Source organism: Falco rusticolus, chromosome 1 (assembly GCF_015220075.1).
Source record: "Falco rusticolus isolate bFalRus1 chromosome 1, bFalRus1.pri, whole genome shotgun sequence".
NCBI lineage: Eukaryota > Metazoa > Chordata > Aves > Falconiformes > Falconidae > Falco > Falco rusticolus.
This window is the reverse complement of record NC_051187.1, coordinates 42,983,296-42,995,485: the sequence shown is the minus strand read 5'-3', so window position 1 is coordinate 42,995,485 and position 12,190 is coordinate 42,983,296. Positions and strand designations below refer to the sequence as shown.

The 12,190-nt window shown below is 39.6% G+C and overlaps 1 protein-coding gene across 3 annotated transcripts in view; it reads right to left on the bottom strand.

Moving 5' to 3' along the window:
* RIMBP2 (RIMS binding protein 2) overlaps positions 1-3,936 on the bottom strand; it is a 161,141-nt gene extending 157,205 nt beyond the window's left edge. For all 3 annotated transcript variants that reach the window (XM_037376970.1, XM_037376979.1, XM_037376990.1), the window contains exons 1-3: positions 3,768-3,936; positions 868-1,092; positions 35-169 (exon numbers count right to left, since the gene is read on the bottom strand). In XM_037376970.1, coding sequence (XP_037232867.1) covers positions 35-169; positions 868-1,092; positions 3,768-3,878 — 471 coding nt within the window. In that variant the 5' untranslated portion in view covers positions 3,879-3,936. The remainder of the gene's footprint in view (positions 1-34; positions 170-867; positions 1,093-3,767) is intronic.
* Between the last annotated feature and the right edge of the window lie 8,254 nt (positions 3,937-12,190).

The following is a 12,190-nucleotide window of genomic DNA, read 5'->3' as shown; positions in this document are numbered from 1 at the left end:
TGAAATAGACTGAAGAAATAATAAAGGAGTTTACCTTGCTACCTGCCAAAACACACACAGGGCCTCCTGTGGAGATAAAGGACAGTTGTCTCTGAAGCCACAACAGCTCTTTCTGTGACTGTTTCAGTAACTTCTCTGCATCATCTGGCTTCTGCCCCATCAGCCCTTCCTGCATGACAGGAATTTTTCAATTTCCATTTTCTCAAATATATGGTGGTAGTAACATAGGAGTTGCCACAGTTAAAATTCCTAACTAAACAAAAATATCTGCTACAGCAATGTATCTGCATATGACTTTTTGTGCTTAATTTAACAATACTCTGCCACCTAAAAAGCAAGATGTCTCTTCGTAGCATCAGCAGCATAACATCCTACACTTCAAATATTGTAATACTTCACGCTTTGAAAACCTCCTCTGGCTATTCCTCAAGCCAGGCTAATTTGAGGTAGAAAAAACAACATGGTCAATTCCAACCTTTAGGAACTGGAAGAAGTTCCTCTGACATGGTATGTTGATGTGACAAAGGACTCAGATATGCTGCTGGTAGGGCACAAAATTAGTACAGTGCTGAGAAGAGCTTGATGCTAGTATAGTAATTACAAAGTATAGGAATGCCACTCTAATCCAAAGTACAAGTGAAAGTCTTAACTTGAGGCTAAACCAGAAGTACTGTGAATTCAGACCCAAACTCTCTTCTACACATAATTTACAACGTATTTAATAGCAATAAACAGTTTGGATGAAAACTGAGCAGAAAAACATTTTTTTTCTACTTGGTTTTAACACCTCTGTGCATAAACTATTTTCAGTGTAACTGCTTATCAGCACAATTAATATACTAAGAACAGAAATGGATTTTTACCTACCCTCAGGCATCCTAGCTGATTTTTTAGTTCTTTGCACTCCACTTGCAGCAGTTGGATCTCCAGATCTTTTATGCTTTTGGATTGTTTGTTGATATTTTGCAGATGCTGGGCCTTAACATTGACAAAGTGCATTTTCTGCTTTAAAGGAAGTGTTCTGGTAATTGTTTTTGTGATGACAGCACTGTTATTGGATGACAATGTCAATGAAGTTGAAGGGCTGACATCCTGTTAAAGAAAAAATACATTTTTCATGTCATTTTTGCTAAAGCTTTGTCTAAGCGAAAGGGTGTAATTCAAACTCTTTCAAAAGCCATACCATAAGTGCATTATCTGAAAATGTTCTTCTTCAGATCTTTCATTCAGACAGTAAGTGTGCAAGAGACAATCTCACTTTATCAATCACCAGTAAAGAGATAGGGTAACACAAAGAAGTTAAAAGCTCACAGTTTCTCTTTTTTTTTTTTTTTTTTTCTTCATTCAGTTGATGCCAGCCAGTCACGATCACTCTGACTATATAAGTATCAATGTATTTACCACTTGATGGCAACCTACCTCTGGCCTTTCACTCAGCATTGTATCACACAGCTAATTAAGAAGTTATCCTTGCTGCTGAACATACACCTCACTTGGAAGCTGTGGTCCAGCTACATCTGAGATGTATTCCAAAAGGCATGCTTGACCATGCTGTAAACCCTTCACTGGGAATCAGCTGTTAACGTTGGAACTTACTATATGAGAGTGGTGGAGGAAACTGAAGTTCCCTTCCAAGTTCACAGCCTGTTATGTCCCCAGTCTTCTTGCTTTACACCCAGTAATTACCTTACTCCTTGACTTGTCCCAATAGGCTGTTCAGCAACAGTATGAGAACCTAGCCCAGTAAAACGCATTGATTTGGTAAGACAATACTCTGCGTCATGTAATAAATTTAGTTTTGATTAGGAGGGTACATATGTACTGTTAAAACAAACAGATACTAGGTGCTTCAGTGTAAGAGCCTCATGGTCCTCTAGACATTCACAGAAGTTCTGCTGCTGGATATGCAGCAATTTTGCTAAAACAAAAGGCATTCCTAGAAGCCAGCGTGATTATAACAGAATTTTCCCTTCACTGAATCTATTTCTTCTGTCTTTTTTAAAATAATATGGAAAATACAAAAAAGTATTATTCTTTGCAGGTAATTAAGCTGTTCAGGTACCCTCATCAGCTACCCAGATCCCAGTTTTTCTAACATTTAGCCACTTTTCTTAAAATCCATTAATACTGGGTAAAACCTTTCAAAAAGCATAGCATCCTATGTTAATTCTACACACTCAACAATTAATATACAAAGGCAGACTCACTTAAAGCTCCTTCACGTTACAATTAAGGTCAAACTAAGTCAAGAGACAAAAAAGATAACTTCTTACGACATGCTTGCCAGAATACTACTTCCAGCCTGGTATTGTCACGTACAGTCAGTACATCACTAGAACAAGTTAGCAATTTTTCAGCACCATCTACATGTAAGGCTGCCTTGGTGTAGCTCTAATACAGAAATAATTATTTGCCCCAATTTGTGTCATATTCAGCTAAGAATATTAATGTGGCTCAAAACTGACATTATAATTTAAGATCGTGTAGGATTTAATTTTAAAGTAAAACATCCTTTTGGTTATAACTCTGTTCTTGTATTTCATAACTAATTTTAGAGAGGTCAGCCAAATTCTCAGTTCATTATTCTGTGGTGTGCAATCCCCAGCCTGTAATGTATGTTTTCTTACTTTCCTTAAAAAAGTTTTGTCGGGTTTTACCCCAGACCCATTTAGGCTAGAGAAAAAAACACACTCATTGTCTTATTTCTCAAACCCACATTTCGATGAAGGCCCAGACACTTGATTACAGGTGAAAAAAACAAGAGGAAATTTTCAACTGACTTGAACTACAGTTTCACAGTGAGGAGCTCCCTTTCTCTGACTGCTTGCTCAGCCAGCCCACAACATGGCTACTCCTTGGTGTTGAAGCTCATTGAAGCTCACCCAAAAACCCAGCCCTGCCCACTCCTCAAGAGGACCAAGAGAGACCCTCCAAGGGCAGAGCTGCAGCATCATTTCACACTGGGTGATAAAGAGGATTAGAAGCATGAGATATGAAAGTCATTAAAGTACAGTAAATATTACAAGCCATATTTTACATATAAAGTGGCAAACCCTGATATTCAAATAATTTAAAAAAAACACCAGGATTAGATTATCTTAATTTTGAGGTAGTAACCACTGGAAACCTCTAAGATGATATTTGTCTGAGGTAAGTATTACTAAAGACAGCTGTACCTACTAACATTATTGTATCACCTATCTTTCCTGTCTTTTTTTTTTGGTATTGGACAGGTGGAAAAAAAAAGAGGTGCAAAGTCCAGATTTCAGGTCACTTAAAGTGAACCTTGTAAACATAACTTTGCCAGATACACATCACTAATATAAACATACCCTAACTTGGTGAATACTCAAGAAAAGTTTGAATATTAATTTTTAATATTATTTACATTTGTAATATACTGAACAGAAATCCACGAACTCTGAATTCAGCAGGGTTAAAATTTGATGAGAAATACCCCGATTTTCAGGCATTTCCCAACAGTTCTTATACTTCACGAAATGGGAGACTAACATGTACAGAAGCAGTGGGACATCGTATTTAGAAAAGAGAAAGAAAAAAAAAAGATAATTTCTCAAATAGTAAACAACTTGAAGGATATGTTACATATCATAAAAATGTGTAACGTTCCCAAGCGAGTCATAACAGCGGATACTTGTATTTTAACAGCAACCTGAAATACTGCTGTAACTCTCAAACTACATATTCTAAGTTGGATTGTTCAAATATTTATACTCATCCTTTCTACTGCAGTGCGATGTGTTTACCTTGGCTGGCTGCCATAAGCCCACCCGGCCACTCTTCTGCACCCTCTCCTCAGCTGGTTGGGGGGCACAAAATGAGAAAGCCAGTGGCCTGAGGCATGACAGGGAAACCATCCGCTGTTCACCTCACAGGCAAAACAGATTCGACTTGGGGAAAACGGCTACCTGGCTGCAGGGGGCTCTGCAGCGCCCCTCCCGCTGCCCGCCCCCCCCCCCCCCCCCCCCCCCGGGTGCTCGCAGGGCCGTTCCTCACACTGTTTTCCTCACGCTGTGCGGGTTTCGCCCATTCCTGAGCGTGCTTTCCCCGAGGTGCCCGCAGCCTCCCGGCGGGGCTCAGCTCTGCCCTGCGGCGGGAACCAGACGGAACGCGACGGAACTGGCGCGGCGCGGCCAGGCGCTCTCCTTAGAGGAACAGCCCCGCCCACTCCCCAGAGTGGCATCGCGCGCCTCCTGACGGGGGCAGCTCCCGCCACTCACTGGGGCAGCGCGCGCCTCCTCAGAGGGGCAGGCCTGCAGCCCCGCGGCAGCCGCCCGGAGACAGACAGACGGACATCCGGTGCGGGCATTAAAATGTAGTCCAACTACAGTCTAATCGTCTGAAGCGTCAGCATTCTTCATCTCCTGTATCAAAGTAGGTCCCCAGCACGGCAGCCAGCCTGTCGGGGTGAGGCAGGCCGTAGGCAACAAAGCAGACACAACTGTTTGGCTAGGTCCACTTGGAACTGTCTCTTCTTTTTTAAAGCCAAAAAGACTCCCGATTTTGAATGATGAAAGCTTTACTGCCCCAAACTGGAATACTGGCAGGTTCTTGCAAACAGATCCAGACACTGACCTCAAATGAGTAAATCACATGTTACTCTCCAGCAAATGCAATTTCCATGCTCTGAAACAGTTAATTTTGTCATGAATGAAAAGAGATAGAAAAACGGAATCAGACTGTGGTGTGTTATATCTGCTAAATCTGCACGTGAATATCTAGCGGGCAAGTTTCTTCTATTAAGCCTTAAACTGTTCAGTGAGTGATACAGTAAAAAGTCTGAGACTTGCCAAACACTTAAGTGTTTATTGATTTTTTTAAAAGCCATTTTTATCACGTTAGTATCTACTGAAGGGAGAAGCATTGAAAGCTCTGGAGAGCAAATCCATTAGTGAATAGAACAGCTGAATCAAAGTAAACATCAGGTAAAGTTCCCTGTCACTCGTGCCCCAATGCCATTGGAAAAGCAGTTTCTCTGTAGATAAACAAGGTACTCTATCTGGATCACAAGGGCACCCTCAGGTTATCCTCACTGCTTCCTCTTTCTGTGCCAACCTCAGACAGTGGGTTTTGGAAAGGTGTTGATCCTCCCTTTCATAAGCCTCATTGTGATGTACAAACTACTATGCTGGAATCATGGCAAAAGGAATTTTACGTCAGCATGTAGTTTTTTTATTGGGGGTTTACTTCAAATTAACCAATGTTTTAAACTGAGTATCTAACAATGAAATCAGTAAATAACTAATTAGAAGAATTAAAAAAAAAAAAGTGTAGTCTTATAATTGGTTAACATTCATAGCGTAACTTGTACAACTGCAGAGTTAAATTATTTGTGCTGGATCATAAAGCCAAAACATACATACCAGGGAAGCAAAACATAAATCTTCATGTGTCAGGTGCTAGGGAGGGTGCAGGGGGTCATTTCACCTGACATGCAGTCACTTTGACTTGTGCCAATGCTGTGACAGCTGTTTCAGCAGTTGGTAGTAAAGCCACTGGAAGATGTTAGAGCATGTAACACTCACCTTGCTCTTCTTAACATTTATTGAGCTGGTTTTCTCTTTACTTCTGCCCTCAGATGTGCAGTGTGGAGACTTTTCAGATGTTTGTTTTGTTTTCTTGTTGACCTTTTTGGACTGTGGAACAAAAATCATCAATAGCTCATTAAAATGTATTACAATACATCTAAAATGTCTCAGTGATTCTGTTTCTCTTACATCTATTTGTTCTTAGATGGTAAAGCACAAGTTTTGTATTATGGACTTAAGGCTCAAGAGGGTTAACAGAACAAATGAGATGCGGCATACAGTCTACAGCAGAGGACATAACATCTCTGTGGCAAAGTCTAGTTACTAGTCCTGTGTCTGTGCAGCACTTAGCATGGTGTCAGCTGTGCTAATGCTACAGAATGGGAGACTGTACCACTGCAATCCAAATAATAAGTAATATTATTAGAAGCAATTTGTTCCTTGCATGGCATTTTGTCCCTTTGTCAGTCTCAGGAAGAATCTCGTATTTGCTTTATGTGGAAGGTGGATAAAACAGCAGGGATATAAGTAGCATGTAGTTAAATGGTAAATGGCACTGTTTTATCAGATTACTTAGCCAAAATAGGGTGTTTTCTGCTACATCCCTGGAATTACGTCAGATAAAGAGGTGCATGAAGAGGGACCTTTGTTCATTCTGCTGTTACCCAATACAGAATGACAGGGTACAAGATAAATAGGCAGTATTAATTTGTGCTAGAGATTTTAGCATTGATTCCTTTTTTAAATTTCAAGGTATTGCTGAAATCGCATGTCAGTTTTACAGTATGCAACATTCAACCTAAGACAGTCTTGTCTCCTAGAATTTACAAACCTAAACAAACAATGTAAGGCAGCTAGGGAATTGGCCTCATACCGTATTGCTCAGTTCAAGGTAGGTCGGTACTCTTTCTTTTAAGAAGGTTGATCTTTCTTCTGTTTGTGGATGTTAAAGAGAAATTTCATAATGGAGTTTCCCATTGTCCCTCACTGTGTGTGCTGTCTATAAGCACTGGCAAGGCAGCTGGTTTTGCACTTTACATAACATTTAATCTTAGATAACCAAGACCACTCCCAGCAAGTAAACAAAGTGATCGAGATCTCTGTTTTTGCCAACACTGCTACCCTTATTTTCATCCTTTCTCTGCGGATGGTGAGTCAGGCTATTTGGCCACCATGACTTGACATTTTGTACCATTTGAGGTGTGGATTGCATATGTGAGAGAAGTTGAACCTTGCAATACCAAGTAAGAAGCTGTATTCAGAAAAGCAAGTTCAGAGTCTATTCTCTAATCAGCCCTCAAAATTATCTGGTTACCTACCAGCAGAAGATGGTAGGAGGAAAAAGCAACAAACCAAAACAAACAGAAAGAAAAAGTGAATTTATTGTAATAAAGCAGATAGCTGCTTGGAAGTGAAAAGAAACCTTTTATGTAGCTCTTCTGCAGTCACTGCCTGTGAACCAAAAGGTGGTCATTAGAACTGCTCATACCACAAACACCAACCATCTGTCATTCTTTTAGCTGTGATGATTTCTGCTGCAGGCCAGGATGCTTGGGAGGAATCCAGAAGTCTTTTCTGAAAAATTAAAACAATGTCCCCTCCCCCATATTCTCTGAATTTTTCCTGGTTTCATCTGATGTTTCCACTGGTGGGAACCCACCACATTTAAGACTACACTGAAACTGGACAGGTACCAAATATATGCAACAAATGCAAACATACTTGGGAGGGAAGGGAACAGGGGGGCTATATGCAAAGAAACCTAACAACATGTGAAATAATCATCCAAAGTGTTTTGATGTGAATTGGGGGGGGGGGGGGGGGGGAGGGGGGAAGTCATTGCTGGACCCTGAATAAGATCATCTGTGTAAGCCTGGTTGGTACAGCAGACAAGTGTGAATACCTTTCCTTTAGTTCACCACTATAACTGGATAATAAAACCAGATTAAAATAGAAATAAAAGTGAACGAGCTCTTGGCTGGAACCTGAGCTGGCTCCAGGTGTAGATAAAGTCAGCCCTGCTTATTGTGCCTGATGATGGTGAGGGCAGAAGGGAAATACTGCTAATGCTGACAGGAGCAATCTTCACAGCAGCAGCAATTGGCACTGACTCCGTAGACTACCACCCCTAGGAAAAGTAAAAGTGAAGGCTTGCTCAAAGCGACCTTCTATTCCCTGGCCTTGCTCACACCTTCTTTTTCCCCTTCTGTTTCTATAGCCTGTCTTGTCTCCCAAAAGTAGAGGAAGAAATGGGCAAACTATTTTCCATTCCAAGCTCTCATTTCCAAACCAGTGAGGTCTGTGAAACCTCACTGTCTCCTCTTGCAGCTGTCAGATTTCTCTCAAACTGCAATAAAATAATTCATTTTATTAAGAACATTACATCCATATTATTTTTTTCTTGAAATAACCGCTATTTTACAGCAGTTCAGATTTTGTTTTTCTTCTATATGTTACTATATTGTGTTATGGTGCTATGTATATCAGTATGTAAGAACAGAACTTTTAAGGTTATAACATATGGTAATGAAGCAGTTCTCCTTTAATCACAGGAAACATATTTTAATGCCATTAAAGTAATTTCACATTTACTTTCCTAGTACTAAATGATAGGAAATTCAACGAGGGCGCTTATATCTGTGTAGGATAAAAAGAATGCTCAATGGAAAAACCAAGAAAAACATCCTGGCCTACAAGTCTATGAGTCATTCTGCATAGCACATGCTTAGCAATGAACCAACTTAGAGGAGAAAAACATAGCAAGCAAATACATCAGAAAACCAACTCTTGTATACAGATAAACTAATCTAGTTGGATTATAGGGAAACATAGAGACTTTGCCTTTATTTTCTTCAGGCTTACCCGAAGTTTACAGTAACTTATTTCTAGGGATTAAAAAAAAAATACATCAGCTGTAATTAAAAATACATTTCAACACTTGCTGAATTTTATCATCATATGATTTTACCGGTTTTCTTTCTAAGACCGATATGTTCCATGGTTTTATTTCCCTCATATTGGAAGGAAAATCAGACCCAAAAATACACTAGGGGAAACTGTATAAATGGGAACTCTGACAAAAGCCTTATAAATAGCTTCCAAGTCAAGTGAGCACAAGCGTGCCAGCTGTCATGCTTTGGGTCTGAGCAGAACATCAGAGCTTTTCTCCCAGCTTGTCCTGGCAGACAGAGTGGGTGACTCTCTGGGGTGGATCAAGTCTTCAGGCACAGGGCAAGATTACTGTAACGTAAAATTAGCTCCTGAATTCATACATAGGCTCTCAGCTAGCCAACTTCATTTCAGAAATGCCTGTCACACAATATTCTGCTAAGCACTTTTAAAGTCTTTTGTAGAAACTTGCTATAGGTCTTATAGTGGTTCTGAACATAGTTTTAGGTGAACTTTTTTTTAAATCTTGCCATCAGTAACTACTGAGGAATTGTGTAAATATGTAGTGATAAATAGCTTTATATTGTAGGTGTATAAAAGTACTCTGCTACAGATGCAAATTAATTTATTTAAAAATAAATGTACCACTTTTTAGGCAGCTTAGAAAGCAGAGACATTTTTTATGTGGGAAACAGGAAAAGGATCTACAGTTATTTTAACAATGAATGCCTATTATTTTAGGACATTTTAACAATGAATGTCTGTTTATTTAGGACAATAACATCAGTTCACCGCAAATCATGGTATCACATGTGGGTAATATAGTTGAAGACAGACCGGGCAAGCATTTCGTATAAACCATTATTGTGATGCTTTGTGGCAAACCCAGAAGAGATACAGGCACATATTAAACTAGAATTCTTAATGTGAATTATTTGTTGTGGGGATAAATATATTTCTTCAATAGAAGTGCAAGAAATAGGGATAGATTGAAAAAGCAGCCATGGCTGCCTGGGACTACAAGCTTGGTTTTCAAAAAAACAGATTTACAACTCACTTCAGATTTACCAGGGCATCAAAACTTACCTGCTAACAAAAGTTTTACAAGTTCTAGAGCAACTCTTCTTGGATAGAATTGGCATCATGATTACAGCCACAGCATAACCAAAATACCCCATCTCTGTAGCCAAAGGAGGTGTGTGTGTGTAAACCATGTAGCTCACAAAGAAGCTGTATTCTGGTGGTGCTTATTGCCCACAGACTTTCTGCTTAAAAAAAAAATTCCACTGTCTAAGCTCTCTACCAAATAGGATTTTGCATTTTCAACTAATTATTTTGCATACTAGAGGGATATCCTTCAATATAAAACTTTTTATTAATAAGGCTTTACGTAGTTCCTCTAAATGGCAAGGTTTTAAAAAATGCTTATTTTAAACACCTGCTTATAATACCACCCCTCCAACAAAAACCCAGGCAAGTTTTCAGACAGATTTTGGCACCTCCTGGATTGGAAATAGTTACTGGATTGGAAAAGTTACACTTTGTCTTCCTCTTGTTCTTTAGTCAAGGGCTTATCCACTTTTGGAAATGATTGATTTGCCTTGGGGGAATCCAGTACAGAATAGTCATGATCCAGAATGCAACTGCTAGCTGCCTTCTGTAATAGAGGGAAAAGTGGCTTGAGAGCATTTAAACTCTTTAGAGAGAAGCCTAAATTGGCTTACAGGACTTCAGACTTTTAAAAGTCAGCCAGCACCATTTCACTAGTTACAGCTTCAAGGTAACAGTCATACTATTTGGTTGTATCTTCTTTCCTTTCTGTATGCCTTTGTTACTTCCTTCCCTTCCAAAACATTCACAGCCTGTCTTGCTTCTTTAGTTCAAACCTTGGGGATGCTGGGTGGGTATTCTGATATGCCTGTAAAAGAAATTGCCTTTCCCTTTCTCCTTCCAGGGCTTTTCAAAGGACAACCAAGATATTTAGTGACAGAAGAAACAAGCATGGCTCAAAGTTTCCCTTTTCCTCTAAGGAGTTTTATTGCAGATGAGCAGCCAAAGTGCTTTTGAACCTTGGAAGCTAGTGCTTCTAATACGATCGGCTCCCAAATGTTTGGTAGGTATGGTGAGACAATAGGTCAGACTCCTTTCCTTTTGGAAAGCAAGTAGCTTCCTGTCAGCACTCGGAGATTCTCCACACAATGGGAACAGTAAAGTGTCTTATATCTGGTAATAATAGATTGTTCTTAGTTTGGTATTTTTAACAGCTGAGTATAACATACGTAGAACAAGGCAGTGTGTACCAGCTAAAGGCATAGCCATAGATAGGGTGAATCTTGCAGTTTCAGTAGTGTTGTAGACAGGGAGTAATATTCCTCCCATCCAGAATTGTAATTGACAGAGTTCTCTTAAGCCATCAATCAAAGATTTGTATCAGGTGAAACAAAATGCTGTGCATCAACACCTGGCAACATATTCTGTGGTTTTATTTAATTGTATTTAAAAAATAAAGGCAAATTTCTACTGAGAATATACACTTAATATTTCAAAGACTTTCAGAATAGGGTAATCTGACGGCTGCAAGTTTTGCCCTCAAACAGAGATGGTGCTTTCCACCTGCCTTTCTCTTTTGTTCTGAACTGAAGGCACAGCGACCAAATTCGATATGAAAAAGCCGAGGACAGATTTCAGGAGAAATCTCTGTACAGAGGATCCTGTTTCTCCTCAATTAAGAAGGAGCTCAAGAGTGAGGAGAGTACAATATACAGCTTCCAATCAGTTGAGATGAATTTATATGTTGAGAAGCTAGTATCTAGCTCTTACTGCAGTGAATTCATAGACTGCTTAGTTTCAACATCATTTTTCTAAAGGCTTCTTTAAAAAGCCAACAAAAAGTGATTGAAAGGAAAGTATGCCTGCAACCTATATGCAAAACATACAAAACCCATTGAATTTTGAAATTAATTGTTCTTTTATTGTGAAAACATATCCCCAAATAAAATGGGAGGTACAATTGAAAGTTGAAAAAGAAGAAAGAAACTGGGTCTCTTTCCTGGGAAAAAAGTAATGGCTATACATTCCAGCAGTTCAGTACAGAATCAATGATTCAGTTCCAAAGCAAAAATAATTTCCCTTATCTAAAATAATGGGTCAGGCACCAAGCCACTGAACCATGTATGTCCTTTTATGACCCTTACATTCAAATAACAGCTAAAACCCATATTAAGAGAAGTTATTCTTGCAACATTTGTACAGAGGAATTCAATCTATGCTTCCTGCCCCAGCTGAAAGGAGAAAGCAATCAGAAGCATGACTGCTCCTACTGAGCTCCACACAGAGCTTTATATCTAATGTATTCTGGGTTGTCCAGCTGGGACTGAAAAGCTGGCACCTACAGGGAAGTTAAAAGATTCATACTGAAGATGCAGGTTTGCTAATGCCTGCATTGCTTGTTTAATAATGGTGTGAATACCCTTACTGGCATTCATCTGCAGTCCGTACTCATACACACTTCAGAAGGGCAAAAGATGTGCTTTCTATGGTTAGCAGAAGGAAAAGGGGGGGGGGGGGGGGGCGGGGGGCGGCGCGGCAATTAGCAGATTTAGATTAGAATTATGCTTACTGACCCAATAGATTAATGCACAAATTATTAATCTCAGGAATCACAGGTTTAAGTCTACTTTGCATGTAACCTGAGCCAAGTACCTTTGAAGCTAAGAGAAGTATTGCTGTGAATTTCAGTAACAGAGGCTGTA